The sequence below is a fragment of the Rhincodon typus genome, chromosome 33 (assembly GCF_021869965.1).
Source record: "Rhincodon typus isolate 14 chromosome 33, sRhiTyp1.1, whole genome shotgun sequence".
In the NCBI taxonomy this organism is placed as follows: domain Eukaryota; kingdom Metazoa; phylum Chordata; class Chondrichthyes; order Orectolobiformes; family Rhincodontidae; genus Rhincodon; species Rhincodon typus.
Window position 1 is genome coordinate 27,300,164 of NC_063364.1, and position 21,632 is coordinate 27,321,795.

The following is a 21,632-nucleotide window of genomic DNA, read 5'->3' on the forward strand; positions in this document are numbered from 1 at the left end:
GGGGCAGGGAGGTAGGGAGGGGGGAGGGGGGGGGGTGGGGGGGAGGGGGGAGGGAGGGGGGGGGTGGAGGGGGCGGGGGGGCGCGTGGGAAGAGAGATTTTTTTTTTAATATATGTAAGAGAGGGATTCAGAGCTTTAGGGAGAGAATTTCAGAGCTTTGGGCCAGGCAGGTGGTTGATGAAAATAAAGGATGTTCAAGATGCCAGAAAACAGATATCCGTAAGTACCGAAAAGCATTTTTATTTGTCCCACTTAAGAATGATCCTTAAGAGCACCTTGAGAAATCAGAGATGATTAAAATATACAGCACTGTAGTGCATCAACCAGAGGAAGGATAAAGAGGAGAAAGGAACTTTCAGCCTACCTTCATGATCAGGTCAGCAGTTTCTGAGCTCTCATCACTAACCGCTCCATCTGAATGGCACAAAGGATCCGCAGTCACAGGCATTGAGGAGGTACACTCAACAACTAACTGCTGCTTGGACAACTGGCCATATTCTGAAGAATAGAAAATGCCAGTATTAACAATTGGTCTTCATGTCTCTGTTTCAATGGAGAAGCAAATAAACATGCAGGGTTTCACATTTTCAGGAAAACCTATAAACCCCCAATGTCACAATGTTGAAGGGAAAGGCAAAATCTCCATGGACTGCCATAGTGGAGGGGGAAACCTCAGGCAGATCAATGGAAATTGGCGAATAATTGACAGTCCCTACATTTTGATCTATGGTTTTGCAACATACTCTGACGAACTAAACTAAAATATTGACAAATGCAACTTAATTTTTTGTTTGCAAGTTTCAGCCATGGTTTGTTTGTTACCTCTGAACCACAAGGTTCTGGGTTCAAGTCCTACACCAGGGTTTGAGCACAAAAATCAAGGCTGACGCTCCAATGCAATACTAAGGGAGCACTGCACTGTCACAGTACTGTCTGTGGATGAGATGCTAAGCCTGCTCAGGTAGATTTAAAAGATGAAAACAGCACGATTCTGAACAAGAGTGGAGGAGTTTACCCTAATCTGCTTTGCAATATTTATGCTTCAATCAACATTTAAAACAAAAATTGTCTGCCATTTTCTTATTTCTGCACATGGGGTTTTCCCTGCTATATAAATGCAAGTCTTAAATTGCACCTTTCACAACTTCAAGACATTCCAAAACGATTCAGTGTAGTCACCGCTGCAATGTAGGAACGACATGTATTTTATGTGCAACAAAGTCCCACAGACAGGAAAGTGATAAAAGGAAAATAATCTGTTTAAATGATATTGATCAAAGGATAAATATTGACACGTGGGAGAACGCTGTCTTCTCTTCTAAGTTGTGTTACCGAACCTTTTCGATCAGGACTGAGCATCTCATTTGGATGACAGACATTGAGAAAAGCACTGGCATTGAGGCAATGTCTCCTACATAAGGGTGTCTGCAAACAATCAATGGATCAGTCCAGCAGGCTAAGACCAGGTTCTTAGAACTAAAACTGCACCAAGATGGAAGGAATAATAGAGAAAATTAGTTCCGTCAAGAAATAGTGGAGTGGCGATGTCTCCTGTGCAATTGAAAAACTCTTTGCCTGTGGAGGGAAAGGAAGACCTCTGAAGATGAGTTCCACAGTTTCATTTGGAGATCTTAATGTGGATGTTTTGCGTGCTTACTTTTTTTTTGTAAAACACATTTGATCTGTTCATATAATTTACTCTGCTTGCAACTACCACAGTGGTTTATTGGAGAGATGATACGGACGGGGAATTGAATACGAAAGACATTAAAATAACGTGATCACTCATCTGTAATCAATAGGGATACGGTGGTTAGATTGGAGGGCCATGTCTGCTCCAAAAGTCCCTATAGTCAAGAACTTAATTACTAACTTACACCTTAAAAAGGTCGCATTGCAAGGTCTCCACCATAAGCATTCTTCACCCTGCCCCAAACCAACTTTGTTCCAAGGATTACTTTTATCTTTGAATAGGAAAGATTAGAATTTTCTGGAAATTTTCATGTCATATAGGAAATAAATTAAGAGACAATGCAATCAAATTCAACCTGTTTCCATAAAGCATGCCCTGCGATACAATTTAAATACTCTTGACGTTCATCATGTACACTCAATGTCAGGCATACAGACCAAGTGGTTCGATATGATTAACAGTCCCATGGTGTTCTATGGCTGAAAGGCATTAGACAGCGAACTTTCCCCATTGCATCTCTGCAGTACGAATTCATATTACAAGAAGAAAAAAACTTTCCAAAGGCAAAGAGAAACATCAGCTCGAGCCCAAAAGGTCAGCTTTGAAGAAGAGACTAGGTCCAAGTCTTCACCTACTATCCAGAAATAGACTTGGTTTGTTCGCCATGTCAGTTCCTTTAATCTTCACTGGTGAACTTCAGCGTACACTCTCAGCTATAATGTCATTGCAACATTGGGATGGTTCCACATTGTCAAATATTAAACCTAGGGTCCGTCTGTCTGTCTGTCCTAGGTCCTAAAGAACCCACAGCACTATTCAAAGGTAAGAGTATCCTGGTGGCAGGGCCGAGAACTCCTTCAGCCAATTAAAAACAGATGAACATAGAACATAGAACATAGAACGTAGAACATTACAACGCAGTACAGGCCCTTCGGCCCTCGATGTTGCGCCGACCTGTGAAACCAATCTGAAGCCCATCTAACCTACACTATTCCATTATCATCCATATGTTTATCCAATGACCATTTAAATGCCCTTAAAATTGGCGAGTCTACTACTGTTGCAGGCAGGGCATTCCACGCCCTTACTACTCTCTGAGTAAAGAACCTACCTCTGACATCTGTCCTATATCTATCACCCCTCAATTTAAAGCTATGTCCCCTCATGCTAGCCATCACCATCCGAGGAAAAAGGCTCTCACTGTCCACCCTATCTAATCCTCGGATCATCTTGTATGTCTCTATTAAGTCACCTCTTAACCTTCTTCTCTCTAACGAAAACAGCCTCAAGTCCCTCAGTCTTTCCTCATAAGACCTTCCCTCCATACCAGGCAACATCCTGGTAAATCTCCTCTGCACCCTTTCCAATGCTTCCACATCCTTCCTATAATGCGGCAACCAGAACTGTACGCAATACTCCAAGTGCGGCCGCACCAGAGTTTTGTACAGCTGCAACATGATTTTTAAAATCTCCTTTACAGTCTCAGGCATCAAAGTGTAAGCAAAACATTGACTATACTTAATGAAAGCACTTCATGAAGTAACAGATCACTCATGAGTCACCCTGGAACATCCTGAAGGTTGTGCTGGCTACTTCGTAATTTAAAATGTTTTTTTTTCTTTTTATATGTTATTAAGTTTTGTCCCCCTTCAATTTAGATCTGGAAGCAGAGTAATAGCACATCAAGTGAGCCACCTTTCTGAAACACTTTGCACTGCAAAGGATCCGGGACTTTTAGAACTGAGTCCTAACAGGCTGCTACTTAACTGCTGCCCAGCCCTTTCCCACGCCAGCTTTCTCTAATTATTTCACTGACAATCTGCAGCCAAATTCCAGCGAAACAGTACACTTATGATAGTTATGAGAGAAGGTTCGGAAACCCGAGTGACATAAGCACGGAAAAAGTGCCACAAAGGTCTGGCAGCAACTCCATTTGCTTGGATAATACTCTCACTGCCTCAAGGAAGAGCACTAGCCCAGCTGTGTATTACAGGAAGCGTGACACTGATTTACAGCTTTTAACTTGACTGAGTACAACTCTCAGCCATCCTCTAATTAGCAGATTGCCAACTCCAATTACTTCTGACTCTCTATCTCTGGAATAATATATCCTGTAGGAAGGTAAGGGTCACGTTGCATTGAAAATGCAGGAGAGCCTCAAGAGCGAGGTCCAATCAACCACACAGCTTTATTATTGAGAATAAAAGCACAATAATGCCGAAGCCGGAGATCTGACTTCTTTTAATATAAAAACCTTGACTCACATGTAAAGAGAGGGAAACAGAGTTAACATTTTGAGTCCAGTGTCACCCTTCGATTAATATCATGGACTGGCGATATGTCTCTGGTAGTGAGCTCTCTCCTCAAACACACTTCAAAAGTGTTAGGTCTTAACACTGAACAGTCCAAACTAGCCAATGGTGAGCTGTGCATTTCAGAAAAGCTGACTAGACCCAGAAAAACCTACCACATATGGTTATTTTGACTTCCGAATGTCGTTACTAAGTATTGGTACGAGTGCGCAAAATTTTGACCTAGAACTAGTGCTCAGTCGAAAAACATTTTTTAAAAACTGCATAATTATTACACTAAAAGAATCCTATAATTGTATTTAATTTCTTACTGATTAAATACAGTACTATGTCTTTCCCCTACAGATAAGTATTGTCCAAAATTATAGCCCGTATACATGAGAATGCACAGCATTTTCAGGGAGTTCAGAAATAGTGATTGCAGCTACATAAAATAACTGAAGGGCAACTGGAAATAGATAAAAACATTCAGCAAAGTTATACAGCATAACAGATCCTAGGACACATATTGTGTACTTAATGTCAGTTCCAAAGCTAATTTTGTTGGTGGGTGGGAGGTGGTGAAAGACAGATAATAGGTTTTTCTCTCTAAAGTATACGGTTCAAAGTGGAAAAATGTAAGAGAGAACAAACGTTTACACAAACTGAATACGGGATGTTCCATTTGCCACCATTCACTTAAGTACTGACTGAAAAGCAACTGTTTTCCATAACTTGTGTTACACGCTCCAATAAACAAAAACGATAAATTTTGGCAAACACAATTCTTTGGAAGCTGGTACGTAAAGTTAACATTGTTTTCAATACAACTAATCTTCCACAGGACACAGACAGATGAGAGACACACACAAATAGGCTGACTCTTTCATGCAGTATTCATTTCCCCAAGGCATTCTGTACTTTCCTGAGAGAGGGTGGGTGGTCGGCCCATGACAGACACCAGTAAAAGCTTATTTCAGATGCTCTACCTGAGCATACTTCAACTTAAAGCTACCTGTAGTAGTTCTTTCACTAGAGAGGTCCACCTATTGTTTCCAGGTTATTTTATTCCCCCTGAAGATTCTCTGAGCGCCACTGCCATTTTAAGAGAAGATGTTATGTGCAGGTGATAGGGATTACCACCTCTATTTGCCCTTTTTTCTGCCATTTGCTGTGTACACTGCCACCTGTCCTATGCATGCAGTTATACAACAGGTTTGCACCAATAGGCAAAGAATGAATGGGCGGCATGGTGGCTTAGTGGTTAGCACTGCTGCCTCACAGTGCTAGGGACCTGGGTTTGATTCCAGCCTTAGGCGACTGTCTGTGTGGAGTTTGCACATTCTTCCCGTGTCTGCGCGGGTTTGCTCCGGTTTCCTTCTGCAGACCAAAGATGCGTTGGTTAGGTGGATTGGCCATGCTTAAGGTGGGCTAGTAAGTTTGCCGATGACACAAAGGTTGTGGACAGTGTGGAGGGCTGTTGTAGGTTGCAACAGGACATTGACAGGATCCAGAGCTGGGCAAAGAAGTGGCAGATGGAATTCAACCCAGAAAATGGAAGGTCAAATTTGAATGCAGAAGACAGGGCTAATGACAGGTATTTTGGGGTCCAAGTCCATAGATCCCCAAGTTGCTACTCAAGTTGATACGGTTGTAAAGAAGGCGTATGGTGTGTTTGCTTTCATTGGCAGGGGTACTGAGTTTAAGAGCCACGGGGTTATGCTGCAGCTCTATAAAACTCTGGTTAGACCACACTTGGAATATTGTGTTCAGTTGTGGTCACCTCATCATAGGAAGTTGCTGCCTGAACTGGAGGGCAGGTCTTATGAGGAAAGATTAAGGGAGCTAGGGCTTTTTTCATTGGAGTGAAGAAGGATGAGGGGTGACTGGATAGAGATGTACAAGATGATGAGAGGCATAGATAGAGTGGATACCCAGGGACTTTTTCCCAGGGCCGAAATGACTATTATGAGGGGACATAATTTTAAGGTGATTGGAGGAAGGTATAGGGGAGATGCCAGAGGTAGATTCTTTGCACAGAGAGTGGTAGGCGGGTAGAATGCACTGCCAACAGTGGTAGTGGAGTCAAATACATTAGAAACATTTAAGCAACTCTTGGATAGGCACTTGGATGTTAGTATAATGTAGGGTATGCAGGGTAGTATGATCTTAGTAGGATAATAGGACGACACAACATCGTGGGCCGAAGGGCGGGTACTGTGCTGTACTGTTCTATGTCCTCGGTTTTTAATTTCCCATGTGTCCAGGAATGTACAAATGCAGCGTTACAGGGTTAAGGTAGAGGGGTGGGTTGGGGGCGGATGCTCTTTGGAGGATCAGTGTGGACTTGATGGGCTGAATGGCCTGCTTCCACAGCATAGTGAGTCTATGTCCACTCTTGTTTAGGCTGGGTTTCTATTCTCTTAAACAAAGGGCTGAAGAATGACCAAACAGTAGTCTTCACATTTTCGATGCAGTGAATAGAGACAGAATGTTTCTTCTTGGGACTGAAGAAGTTATTAATTTAAAATAGTCACCAAGAATTCCAACAGAGGATTCAGAATAAACTGATCAATCAAAGAGTGGAATTTGCCCAGCAAAAGGGTTGAAGCAAACACTAGATGTACCTGATGAAGAAGAAAATTAAGGGTGACGATAAGAAATTTAGATATCAGAAGATTTGAGATTCATTTATAGTCATGTGCATTTATTACGAACACAATGAAAAGCATTGTTTAATGTTGCCAGTGTTCGGCGCCATCTTAAAACACAGAAAATAAACCAAAACACAGAGTACACATCCAGAAAAATAAAACAATAAAGTTCACCTTATAGTCTTATCTCATGGTAAGTGCAGACTGCAATATAAATACTGGTGGGACTGAATGGCCTGTTGTTTGTCAAAGGGTGGAGCCATAGTTTTGTACATTCATGCAATAAGCCTACAATGAAGCTTTTCATGAAGTGGCTTCAGCTTAGAAGAGTCAAAGAATAGAAACAGCAGCAAATTACTCCCAATGATGGAAATTGGGACTGAAACAGAAAATGCTGGAGACGCGCAACAGGCCAGGTAATATCGCTTCAGGGCACTTGATCTGCAACATTGATCCAGTTTTTCCTCTCTTCGCAGATGCTGTGTGACTTGTTGTTTCCAATATTCTCTGTTTCCATTCTGTAGTGGGCATGCACAAAGCGACAGGAATTTAAAAAATAAATTCCACTTGAATGATCACAGAAGTACACGCTCCACTTGAAATTATAGAAAATTGTTTCAGAAGGGAGATATGCAAGTCCTGGACATGATGTGAGAAAAACAGCCACAGGACAGATTCCTAGAATCAAAGTCACTCATTTCAGGTTCAAACAGACTAAGAGATAACTTCACACAAAGTTGACCAAGACTCAATAGATTGCCAATCTAGTCTCTGAGTCAGAAGATTATAGTTTCAAGTCTATGCCAAACACTGCAGTACAAAAGTCTTGGATGATGCACAAATGTAGGACCTGCAGCAATGCTGCACTGGCGTGGCTACAATTGTGCATACGAGACACTGAAACAAGGCCCTGTCTGCCTCTCAGACCAATACCACTATTTGCAGGAGAGTACATCCAGTGACCTGGCTAATATTTATCTCCCAGCGTCATTTAGAGCAAATCTATAGCTCTTGTCACGTTACAACTTATAGTTGCTTTCTGCGTGTAAATTGGCTCCAGTGCTCCCCATGTTACAACAGAAACCATCTTCTAAAAGTAGATCACTGATTGTAAAGTGGTATGGTAAAGTCATAAACATTGAACTTAATTTTTGTGATCTTTGCTACTATATCAGCATATCCACTCACTCACCAAGTAGTGCCACAGGAGACAGAATTTTTAATCACGCACATCCCATTCCAGATTTAGTTTGTCTGTACAATTTCAAATGAGAAGCACAAGAGAGGAGAGATTTGAATTTAAACACATGAACAGGAAATACTTTGTCACGTAGTGTTCAGCGTGTGAATGGAATCCTGTTTAAACTAATGGAGGCAAAACTATTGGACTTGTACTTTTGAAACGAAAAAGAAACATATCGATGTGGTGATGGAGAAGTGGAGGTTTTTCTGGGATGGATGACTGGTCATTCGTTTTGTCATTTTGATCTCCACCCAGCTTGGGTCTAGCCATTGAGGCACAAATATGTTCATCACTCAGTAATGGCTTGCTTAATGTTCTAGGCTTTTTGTGGTGGTAATTATGAATCAGGCAGCTCGAGCTACAAACTTGTCAAAACAGAAAATGTTTAGTCAGGCTTAAATTGAAAGTCCTCCTATCCCATGTGTTTGTGTACACCAGGAAGGGGTGTATAATTTGCAATAAACAGGAATTAAATCACCAGGTGCAGCCCTACTAAGAGCTCTAACTGCAGTTGACATAACAACAGTTAAACGCTGAATCCCATCAAGATTAATTTCTATGTATACACAGTCTCTTTAAACTTGTTAGCCTTGTTAAAGGAACACTGTCACTGCAAAACACTGCAACACTAAGGCTTGAATACTGTCTGGAAAGAAAAAGGCAGAAAGGAGATGCATTTATTTGGCACTTGATCTCTGGGTATCCTAAAACACACTGTAGCTTATGTATTATCCTAAAATGTGATCACCAATGTTCCCTCTAAGTTGTATGGTCTGCACAACAGTCCATCAAATGCCACAGACTTTATTATTATGGCCGTACACATTGTGATGGTTAAATAAGGTTTATTGTTGTTCTAGATGATGAACAAAGAGCCTGCAGACTCCCTCTGGACGGTGAGTTAATTGACAAGAGCCAAAATCTTGATGTGAATAATCAGGTGGAATTAACAGCTAAAATTCACTTATGCCGTTTCCTGGAGACCGAAACTAAGTCAGCAGTTGCCTTTCTAGCATCCTGCTCGATCTCCTAACACTTATGCTCGCCCCAAACCCCCCCCAACATCCAAGCTCACTGCCTCCTCCCTGAATTCCCTCGCTTGTTACTTCCATCGCCCAAACCTCCCCCTCGTTCTGACATTCCCATTTACCACCCCTAGCTCCCAACCCTCCCACTCACTGTTTTATTTCAGTAAATATGATTGGCATGTTGCCACGTCAATGAGTTACAGTGGGATTATTTCTTCATCATCCATACCTACAATACCCTCTTAAAAATATAAGTTTTGTTTCTTCTGCTAATGCATATTTGAATGTTACCTTGTCAGTGGTGCACACTATGAAGTTCATTCCTCATAAGGGAGGGGTAAAATTAGAGGGAACATTGGTCTCTGCTGCAATGCACAAAATGTGACAGCACAACACAAAACTTCCACAAACAGCAAGGTGATTATAGTAAGATAATTATAAAGGGTGCAGGTTACGTTGAAGTATGAATATTGGGATTGGAACTACAGAGAACTCACCTGCTCTTTTTCAGATTAGGAGAGAGCTGAAGGATCTTTGGTTTGATGTGTCATCTCGCACTTCCTCAGTACTAGGTAAAGGTAAAGTCATCATTGTCCCAGTGGACCAAAGGGCTGCTCTCTCATTATAGAGAGATGACTGGAGGTAAATTTAACCACAGGGTCACCTCACCTCAGGTGAGGGGCAATGTTGGGAAGGCCAGACCTCCATGGTAACCTCAGCAAGTGTGAAATCAAACCCAAGCTGTCACTTTGCATCAAAAACCTGCTGTCCAACCAACTGAGCTAACTGACACCCCCCCACACATACACCCCAACCCACCCCACCCCACATACACACACAACCACCCCCCACCCCCCACCAACAACACCAGAACGTCAAACTAGATTCGTGTGCTCACGTTTCTGGAAAGGGACTTGAATCTGCTACCTTCTGATATTAAGTGACAATGGAGGTTTTGCAACATTCAGGACAAATACCATCTCACTATCAAGACCTCAAAAGCCCGAACGGATCTCTGCTGCCATCCTGTGTACTCCTACCTTCCATCACTTGCCCTCCCTTTCCTGGCTCCTCCATGATCCTGGGAGGAAACGTGATGCTAAGCACAAAAGCAGTCGGCTTCTGTTTGGCTGGTCGCTGTTGCTAAGCAGGATCTCTGCATCCCACCCCCAGCTCACGGTGAAGATGTACTGCGTGGCCTTCCAGCTGCCTGATTGGATCTGGTTCAGAGGGCTAACGATTCTGTGATTCTTTCCTAGAAGCAGACAGCTCATCCCCCTCATTGGCTCTCCAACCATCTGAAACGACTCCCAGATTCATTAGGGGAGGCACTGCTTCATGGTAGTGGTAATCTGGACTAGTATTCCCGAATCCCTAATGTTTTGGAGAAATGGTTTCAAATCCCAACAGGGCAGATGTTGAAATTGGAATCAAATTTTTAAAAATCTAGAATTTAGAAATAGATTAATGACAACAAAATAACCGCTGTCAATAGTCGTAAAAACCCATCTGGTTCACAAACGTTCTTTGGGGAAGGAGATCTGCCAGCTTTGTCCCGTGTCGCCTACATGTGACTCCAGGCCCCATAGCAAGCCACTCATTTCAAAGGTAGTAAAGGATGGGCTATAAATACTGACCAGCCAGTGTGCTCACATCCTATATATGAACAATAAAAATAATCTACAGCACCTCAACAAGGTACTGCACCATGTTAGCATTCAGCTGCACAGTACTTTGATTTCATGTTACATTGCATCTTCAATTGTGCATTTAATTCCTGGTGTGGGATTTAAACTCTCAAACTGTGGATATGCATGACAGGTTATTAGCAACTAGACCATTTTTCCGCCAATCTTTGATTTTACGATTGATTAGTATTGATGAACTCTTTAACCACATATGTTCCTTATCCCAATCAGAACAAAAAAAATTTCCCATCCCTTAATCAACAGTAAAACGTGGAGAGGGGGCAATTTATTGAGATAAGAAAGAATTTCTTCTGCCAGAGGATGGTTCGTCTGTGGAACGGATTGCTGCAGAAGGCCCTGGAGGCCAAGTCATTGAGTGTATTTAAGACAGAGATAGATTGGGTTCTTGATTAGTGAGGGGATCACGGGTTATGGGGAGAAGGGAGAAAATGGAGTTGAGAAACATATCAAGCATGATCTAATGGTGGAGCAAACTAGATGGGCCCAATGGCTTATATCTGCTTTAATACTTTATGGTCTTACATTGAAAGATAAATGTGTTCCTAACGTCAATTTTTACACTTAAGAATTCTAATCCCTTTAAAAAGCGTTTAAAAAAAAAACTTTGTTTTGATCATACAGATCTGCTTTTTGAATATTTACTTCATGCTTACTCATCGACTGTCGCTTGCAAAAAAAATACTCCACCCAAAGGAGTTCCTTCATAGATGAAGGGAGAGGTAGGGTCAAAAGGTCACAGGTCTCAGTACATAGGGTGGAGCCATTGCATCAAATGGGAAGAAATTTTGATTGCCGCAAACAGAAAAGCAGAGTTTACGTTGGCAGACCAACATTGTCCTCCTAATATGCAACGGGAGACTTTGTCTCATTTAAAAAATACTGAATTCCAACAAAATCTCATTGTTTGAGCTGCTTGATCTAGTGAGCCACACAAGAAATAGAACTGTTTCGGTTGACAGCATGTTTGGGTGGGATATCATACCTAAGGCCTTTCATCTACCCTTGAGCAGTACAATGCAAACTTAATCTTCCTGACAATTTGTGAGTGCAACACAAGGGTGACTCATTTGATAAATAAGGTCATATTACACTTCAACAACAAAAACAGAAGCTGCTGGAAAAGCTCAGCAGGTCTGGCAGCATCTGTGAAGAAAAAATCAGAGTTAACGTTTCGGGTCCGGTGGCCCTTCCTCAGAACACCTGTTTTTTCTTCCTGATTTACAGCATCCGCAGTTCTTTTGGTTCATATTCACTTCAACCTGTTAACTGCTGAAGCTGTGACATATTTCTTACTTCTCAACAAACCTTCCCTTTATAAGAGCCATGAACTGCAAAGGGACAGATATAGCAAGAGGAGCAATGCAGAATTGAATCCCAAAGACTTCAAGGCCATGTTTTTCAACCACCAAAGCACAATCATTCTGATTTCATGCATAATTGGACCTTGTGATACAGTATAGCCACAATGTCCAGTAAGATTCAGAGTCCCTGATCAGTTCTCTTATCACAGTGGAAGGTATAATGGTAGTAAGATGATAATTAGCTTCCTAGTCTCAATGGTTTTAGGCAAAGGGTAATCCTTTAGGGTTCCTACTCATGATCACGTTCAAATGACCCCCATTTGAAAAGCACGTGTACATCATATCATTAACTCTCATGTCAGAATCTGTTCTAAGAGACTGACTCACCCCCTCAATACAGTTGAACAATGTGCTAACAACAAGCTGCCTAGACTATTACATTAAGGTGGATACTTGAAAAAAGTTCAAGAGGATTATTACCAACCATGGAAAAATACACCAATATGTGTGGCCACCTTCAAAGTAAAGGGGGGAACAGAATTTAGGAAGAAACGACAGGGAGAATGCAACATACATTTTGGAACACCGGATCGCAGTGCTTCCCGATTGCAATAAAACAACCGTACTCCTTGCTGCTTTTCTGTCTCACATTGGCTGTTATGGCATCTATGAAATTTCTAGTCGCTGGGAACACCACTGTTTTGATTAAGCAGGTATGGCCCAATATTAACGTTCACAAAGCCTTGAAAGCTGGTCACGTGAGTCAGGATCTAGTGAGCTGGGTGCTGTGGGAATGTGTAATTGGCTGACTGCCTGAGGTGAGGCAAACCTGGCTCCTCTGCAGGGTGGGGTGGGGTGGGGATGGAGAGGAGCATGCAATGACTGGAGGTCCGGGACTCAAGCCAGATCTTTGCTGCTAACATTGCCAAAGCTGTAAAAATATAAAACTGGGCTTCATCAGGAGGACAGAACAATGTTTCTGTCGCCATGTCTTTATTCCTAATAGTTTTGTTGGGGCCCTTTTCTTTAGTTTTGTAACTGAATGGATTGGATTAAAAGGCAAGGTCCGTTGCATAAGACTAAAGTTGAAATGAAGCAAGAGAGATGAGGAGAATTAAGAGATGGTGATTAGGCAACCCCAAACTCAACACTTTGTATGTTTTGAGATAGAGGTAAAGAGATTCACAGTTTAATGCTCAGGGAAATAATCAATTCTGATCCCAAATACTGCAATGAATCTTGATTTGAACACAGCCACAATGACGGGAGGAGCTGAAGTGTGCAGGATTGTGTTCTGCATCTTGACAGCCAAAGGGTATTGTCAGTCAAGGCTCACTGGAAGCACGTTTCCCAGTCAGGTTGATGACACAAAAAGCTTAATCCTGACGTTCAAGTGCAGTGTTGAGGGAGTGCTGCACTGTCAGAGGTGCTGCCTTCAGATGACACATTAAAACAAGACCCGGCTGCTCTCTCAGACAGTCATAAAAGAACTCATAGCACTATTCCAAAGCATAACAAGAGCATTCTCCCTGCTTTCTGGGTCAATAATGTAGCTAACAACCAGCACCACAAAAATGATACCTGGTCATCAACTCACTGCTATTTGTGGGAGCCACTTACAAAGCATTACATTTGGTAATTACCTTCCCTACATTAAAACAATGACTATATTCCAATAATATGCCATTGGCCAGGAAGCTTTTTTGGGGCATCATTCCATTGTGAAAGGTGTCATATAAATGCAAATCTTTTTCATTTCTTCTTTCTCATGGTAAATTCAAATTTCTGGGCTGTTTGAATTACTCAATACACAAAGTAAAGTTTGTCCATTCCATATCTTTATAGCTTTTAACTGCCAATTTTTTCCCCTATATAACCATTCATTGGTCACAGTGCAGAAAAAGAGGCCATTCAGCCCATTGTTTCCATGCCAGCTCTTTCCAAGAGAAACTCATCTGGTCCCACTCTCTGCTCTTTTACTGAATACCCTGCAATTTTCTCTCTTCAAGTGTGTATCCAATTTCCCTTTGGAGAGCCACAAATGAATCTGCTACCACCACACTCTCAGGCAGTGCATTCCAAATCCTAACCACTCACCGCATAAATACATCATTACTCATGTCACTTTTGGTTATTTAGCCAATCACCTTAAATTGGCACCCTCAGCCTCTCTGTCAATGGGAACTACTTTCTATCTACCTACTTCGGTTAGACCCTTATGAAGCTGATCCCAATTTAAAAATGATCAGCTGAAAACTTAATGTACAATACTTAAGGACATAACAGAGGATATAACATTCAGCATCATGAATCATGGCTGAATTTCAGCCTCAACTCAGTTTTGTTAAAGCTACAGCGGCCCAGTCAACTTACAAGAAAAGGCACACTTAACAACAGGTAGTTCTTTCTTGCCTTGTTTTTCCTTTGTCAGATACTAAAATAGTCACTAGAGTGGAGTTAGGGAAGAATGTAAATCAGGCAGTGATGTGGCTGATGGTGTAATCATGAAAGACACTCAGGGAGAAGAGTCTTGACAGTGGTGACAGAGAGAAGCAGCACTCTGTACTTGACTTACAGTAATAAGCATAGTGTGAGTAAAGAACTGGAATTATTTTATCGTGGCTACATCCAGCTTACTGGTACAGTAAATTAGAGAATGACAATTACCCAGTTCAACACCACCGGGAAGAGGTATAAACTCAGCCTTAGAACATGGACACCACGGGCCATGGTGTAAAACTCTACTCCACAGTCAACCGCACTCCAAACCAATTTTCCTGCTGGCCTCTCTGTTAGAATCCTTTCGAGTTATGAATAAAACATAATGCACAAAAGGATGGCATTCAGCCCATCTTAACACCATCAGTTCTTTGAAAGAGACATCCAAAAGTCAAATTAGTGCTACTCCCCTGCCCTTTCCCACTGGGCTGAAAAAACTAGCTATCCAATCCCTTTTGAAAATTCCCAATGAATCTGCTTCCACTATCGTTTCAGGCAATGCATTCCACTACTGTTTCAGGCAGCGCATTCCAGATTGTAACCTCTTGCTGCATCATAAAAAATTCTCGAGTTCTTTCCCTCACCCGCATTTTCACTGTGTCCAAGTCAAGACTTGACACAGTGTTTCCCATTTGAACTTATTCCTTCTCAGAGCCTCAGAACTGTGGCATTCCTTACCTGCCTCAGAATTCCCTGGCTTGAAGCAGAGAGCTTTACCACTAAACAAACATTCAAATGCAAGTTACATATACATGCAGTGCGCTTTTTATTCGACAGAGCAAAACTGTGCCAGGGAGGAAATACCTTTGCAAAAATAAGTTGAGAGTTATCTTTGGTTCTGCACAGCACTGAAGTAACTGCAAGGTGACTGGGACTTTTGGGTCAGAGTTGCTTATGGGTCAATGGACACCTTTCTGGTTTCCCCTCCTCCATCATTGCTACACATACCCACTTCCTGCCTCTAATGTGATTCAAGCCACTGAGTAGCGAACAGTTAATTCTCACTGAAAAGGATGATTATCACTTACAGAGCCCAGCTTAAATTACAAAATTCCAACATGAATGACACTGAGGGGAAGTACAAGGGATGAAGAGAAGTAAGATGGCAGAAAGGGTGGAGCGGCTTGGAGTGGATAGTGTGAGAAGATATAAACATGGCTGGGAATCATGGATAACACAGTGTGGAGCCGGAGGAACACAGCAGGCCAGGGAGCATCAGAGGAGCAGGAAAGTTGGCATTTCGGGTCAGGACCCTTCTTCAGAAAATCATGGTCTGTTTTACTTTAGGGAGACCTCAACAAGCCTCCCCTTGAGGGGAGGCAGTAGTGTCACTGGACTATTAATTCCAAACTCCCGGTCAATGTTCTGGGGACGTGGGTTCGATTTCCATCATGAGTTGGTGTAATTTGAATTCAATGAAGGAAAAAAATCTGAAATGGTGACCATGGAACCACTATCAATTGTTGGTTAAAAACTCATCTGGTTTACTAATGCCCTTTAGGAAAGGAAATCTGCCATTCCTACCCGGCCCAGATGTGACCCCAAACCCACAGCAATGCAGCTGAATTTCAACAGCTCTCTGGGCAATCAGGGATGGGCAGCAATAAATGCTGGTCTAGCCACATGTCCACATCCCATGAATGAAAAAGCAAGGAGGAAGATTGCAACTATTAGCTGTTGGCAAGGGGCAAGCACTGAGGCAGATGAAAGAAGAGCACAAGCATGAAAAGAGGATGGAAGAAAACTTTGAAGTTGTACTCGGAGGGTTGAATAGAGAGTTGCTGAGGAACAAAGCGGGGAAATAGATGGGGAGCATACTCTCTGAACTCAATGTGGAAGGGTTCAGTACAGTAATAAGTTGGGATAAGGTACAAGGGATGAAAGGAAGAGACAATCTGTTGAAAACCCTAACGGTTATTTTTCCCCAAAACTACAAAATATTGAAAACTCAAATACTCCTTTTCATGCAAAATTAAAATTTTTACATTAAACTCCAATAAAATGTATCAAAAGTTGACAGTGCGAAAGGAAGTGAGTGGTTGTAAATTTGCTATCCATCCGCTTGATTGGAATGATGTCACTGCCAGTTAGACAGGATTTGAATTCCCCATTTCCTGGACCACATTTTTATTTTAAAACAAGAAACAAAATTCAATCTCCCAGTCATTGATGACCTATTACTCAAGGAGCTTAAAGAAAAACAATTCACCCCCAAATGGCAACTTGACTGACATTTTTGATAAACCTCATCAAATGCTTGGGAATATAATCAAATACTTGGAAAAATAAATGCAACGGGACATGTCCATTATACGTCATTGCCACAACTGACAGATGTGCCAAATCTAGTGAAAATACATTTTCCATGGAATGCACAACCAGAATTTTCCTAGAAAATGAATTTTGTAAGTTCAACATTAGTATTACTTCTTAGTGCTTTTCTGTATTTCCATCTTTCTCTGCATTGGAAGTCAAAAATGTTGGACATACTTGAATCTTAATTGATTAGCTTTCATAAAACATAGGAGCAGAAGCAGGCCACTCAGCCCATCAATTCTGATCCACCATTCACTGAGATCATTGCTGATCTGATAATCCTCAACTCAACTTTCCTGCCTGTTCCCCATAACCCTTGATTCCCTTCCTGATTAAGGATTTCTATCCCAGCATTGCACGTACTTAAAGTCCCTGCCCCTCCAAGCCCTTTGTGGTAAAGAACTCCACAGATTCACTGGCCCGAGAAGAGGTTCTTCCTCAACTGTCTTAAAAGGGCAATCCCTTATTCTGAGATTACGCTCTCTGGTTTCAGAGTCTCCCACAACGAGAAACAATCTTTCCACATCTACCCTGCCAAGGCCCCTAAGAATCTTGTATTTTTCAATTTGGTCAATTCTTATTCTTCTGTATTCCAACAAGTACAGGCCCAACCTATTCAACTGCTTCTCATAAGACAATCCCTCTGTACCCAGGATCAACAGAGTGAGCCTCTTCAGTTTGGCCTCCAATGCCAATACATCTTTACTTCAATAAGGGGACGAAAACTGTCCAGTACTTCAATTGTGGTACATCTCACAGAATATAATCAGGATCGGGTTTTTTTTTGTCATCAGCTTTTGGGAGCTGATTAGGGAGTAATTGCCCACTGGCGAAATTGGCAGCATGGTGGGAAGGTTGTCATTCAGCCTACACAACCTGCTTTTAGTCAGGGTCTCCACACAGCACCCTCCCACACAATTAAACACTCCACGTGCACCTCCAAGTACATCAGGGGAATTGCATTAAATTCCACCCATTACGTGCAGAAGGCATTGTGTTAGACTCGATCATATAATTTTATTACCCACAGGTCACAGTGAGTAACTTAGCCATGCTGTCACTCTCAAGATCATCTGACTCCTCCATGCTTCAACATCCTTCTCCACAGACATTTAACTTCTGGAGTTGCCTATTATGTTAGGCGATGTAGTTAAACAAACCTCAGTTAGTGCAATCAATAGCACGCAGGTGCAGCAAGAAATAAGGAATGGAGTGTTGGCCTTTAATGCAAAAGGGATGGAGTATAAAAATAGGGCCACTGCATTACAAATCTACAGAACATTGGTGAGACTGTGTACAATAATAGTGCCTTCCTGCAAATAAGGATATACTTCTTTTGAAGGCAGTGCAGAGGGGCCTTACTCATTTGATACTTGTGATGAAGGGGCTGCCTTACATGAAGGAGTTGAACTGATTAGGTCTATGCTCACTGGAGTTTAGAAGAATGAGATGTAATCTTTTGCAAAAACACAAGATTCTGAGGAGGTATGAGAGTAGATGCGGAGAGAAAGGGCCCCCCACCGCCCCTCCACCATCAGTGGAGTCTAGCACAAGGGGGCATGGATCCAGAATAAGGGGCAGCCATTTTAGATAGAGATGGGGGTGGGGGTGTCATGGATCTTTGGCATTCTCCATCCCACAGAGCAAGGACATTGAGTCGCTGAACATATTCAAGGCCAATTTAGACAGATTTTTGAATTATTACAAAGTGAGGGCTTGTGCAGAATAGGCAGTAAAGTGGAGTTGAGGCCAAGATCAGATCAGCCATGACTCTTGTTGTATACTTTTATGATTCATGATGGCTTTTGCATTTGAGGTAGACTGGTCGAAGAGAAAGAAAAATCAAGGACTTTGTTCAGGCTTATTTTCAAAGTAACGCTATTCATTGAACTTTATACTAAATGCTATGATATATGGTCATCTTGTACCATACTCTGACTTATAGTTACATTTAGCAATGACTAATCTACCGTCTGTGAATGCTCATGTCTACGTGCTCTGAAAATGACTTTCTCATGGGCTTCTTTCAGTACTTTTGCTCCCACTTTGCTCCAACTCTGCTCACACGGTGGTATCTATACCCAGTTACGTACAGCTCGTGATATCACAGCAAGGTTACTCAGGGACCAAATATCCTTGCACACAACCTGATTAAATGGTAAACCAGGCTCGAGGAGCCATAAGGCCTACTCCTGTCCTGGTTTCTTCAGCCCTCATGCTGACAGCAATGCCATCAGCAAAGGAGTCAATGGTTATCGGGGATAGGTTGGGAAATAGAGTTAAGACAAGTCAGGTCAGCCATCAAATGGAGGAGAGGGCTTGAAGAGCCCAATAGACAACTTCTATCTGCATGTAGCATTTTTAAAGCAAGATCACTCAAAATAGTTGAAGTGAACAGCACAAATGTATTTAAGAAGAAACCGGGGAGGAAGTGGAGAAAGGAACAGAAGTAGATACTCATTGGGGTTAAATGAAGTAAGACCAATTGGGCTGAACTTTTGCTGCATATTTCGTGGAATAGGGAAAGTATTTCAAGATAATAAATGTTTAATATGTCTGCACCTTGACACTTAGACACAAACAGACAGAAAGATCTTGGGTTCAAACACTGGGTTCTGTTCTCGGCCAGAGTAGGATTGTTTCAACTAGCCACATAACCAGTTGCTGATGGAGAGGGAGAATAAGCATGGCTTTCTGCTCTTGATCAATATCCTATTGGAAAGGGTGACAGTTTGGGTACAAAGTAAAGGCGAGATCAAGCCTTCTCCATGATCGACTAGCATCTTGATACTGCCTGTGTTCACACACTTAGAACAGCCTATATATTGCATATATTAATATTTTCAGACTTTATATTTTCAAATGGGGTGATCTTATAGAGAATTATAAAATCATGAAGGGCATAGACAAGATGAATAGCCAAGGTCTTTTCCCCAGGATAGAGAAGTCCAAAATTAGAGGGCATATGTGTAATGTATGAGGGAAAAGATTTAAGAGGGCCCTGAGGGTGGTGCGTACATAGGCCAAGTGTCAGCAAAAGTGGCAGAAGCGGGTACTATTACAACATTTAAAAGACATTTGGACAAGTACATGAAAAGGAAAGGTCTAGTGGGTAATGGAATAAATGTAGGCAAATGGGACTAGTTCACTTTAAGAAACCTGGTCAGCATGAATGAGTCGGGCCAAAGCGCCTGCTTCTGAGCCATATGACTCTAATTCCTTCAAGAGATTGAAATATCACTGGCTAGGACAGAATGTGTTATCCATTCTGGATTGCCCTCGAGAAGTTGAGTTGACTTCTTGATTTGTTGCAGTCCATGTACTGTAGGTACACCCAGACTGCCATCAGGGAGGGAGTTCCAAGATTTAAGCCAGTAACAGTGAAGGAACACTTCCAAATCAGGACGGTGAGAAATTTGGAGGGGACCTTGCAGGTGATGTTGCTACCATGGATCTGCTGCCCTTGTCATTCTAGGTGATAGAGACTGGAAGATGCTGTGGAAGATGGCAAAGGAACTGCTTGAGGTTATAGATCTTGTAAATGGTATTCACCAATGGTGCGTTGTCTTTGTGCTGGAAAGTGTAACATTTTTAGGTGCTGATCAGGCAGGCAGCTTTGTTCTGAACGGTATCAAGCCCAATTGAGTGCTGTTGGAGCTGCAATCATCCAGGCAAGTGGGGAGTATTCCATCACTCTCCTGATTTGTCTCTTGTAGCAGGTTTCTCAAACTCAAGACAACCCCAAATGCTATCATGCTACTGAGTTCCTTTTGAAATGTACACAGTCTTGTAACGTAGGTTACAGGAACAATATTGGTTTCTACAAGACTACAGATCAGCACAGGTCAGACCCTTGAAGACTGAAGATGGGACAAGGGGATACCACAAGTGAACAGGAAATCCCAGAAAAACATCTTCTCTTCCTGGTTTCAACCACAGCTAAAGGCGTTAGAAACCGTGCCACCAATTAGAGGAGTTGAATGGCACCCCTGTCCTAAAAGTAAATCTGGCTTTGCATGTAGTTTTTCTTTAACTGATGTGTAAATATTGGCACTAATCCAGTCCAAGCAGAGAGGTTCTAATCCTTTGAGACTGGAATTTCTTTATACAGTTTGGACCACACAAACCTTGGAATAACCTCAGGAAAATAAATCTATGACAGTCAGTGCGATTTTATATAGATAGAATGAGATTATTTATTTATATAGTATTTGTTGTCTGGGAACCGTGGAGATATTGTTCCACATCGATGAACTTGCGAACCTGGTAAACTCATCTGACGAAACAGAATCACTTTTAAACAGAAAGGAGATATGTAGAACTAAGAATGGCTGGGTGTAAATAGGATTGTATTTCAATTCAGGGGCAGGATTATTTAACATAGACCACAAACTGTCAGAGCTGAGGGGAGCTGGGAAGTATATTAATAGATGATTGATTGAATCTTTTCCACACATTCTTTCAACTTATAGAAAAACAAAGCCATACAATTACGAAGTATCAGCCATTTGCCAAAGCTGGAGAGGGTGTTTCATGCTTTATGAGATTAAACTGAAAACTGGCTATAACGTGTGTTACTGATGGGTGCAATTGCAGATGATCGACCCATTACTTCACTGCCCCACCTCCATTCTATATTTGCATCTACATTATTCTAATAACGTACATTTGGAGCTCACTTTGAAACAATTCCAATCTCTAAAAATAGCTCATCATCATTCCAGAATTGCAGTCACTTGAGGGTACAGGAAACAAAACTGCAAAAGGATTATGAGGCCTGCATGTCACGTACAATAAATATTCAACTCATAAATCTGGCCACATTGCATCCATGACAGAGTTATCTGATCAGCTGCACTTGTGAATCTGTGATAGCATCTCACTGTTGTAGACAGGCC

General features: G+C 41.9%; 1 protein-coding gene across 1 annotated transcript in view; it reads right to left on the reverse strand.

Annotated features, from left to right (window-relative positions):
* LOC125486777 (A-kinase anchor protein 13-like) overlaps window positions 1–21,632 on the reverse strand; it is a 121,206-nt gene that overhangs the window by 27,133 nt on the left and 72,441 nt on the right. Inside the window, exon 2 of the mRNA XM_048615750.1 lies at window positions 365–498. Coding sequence (XP_048471707.1) covers window positions 365–448 — 84 coding nt within the window. The 5' untranslated portion in view covers window positions 449–498. The remainder of the gene's footprint in view (window positions 1–364; window positions 499–21,632) is intronic.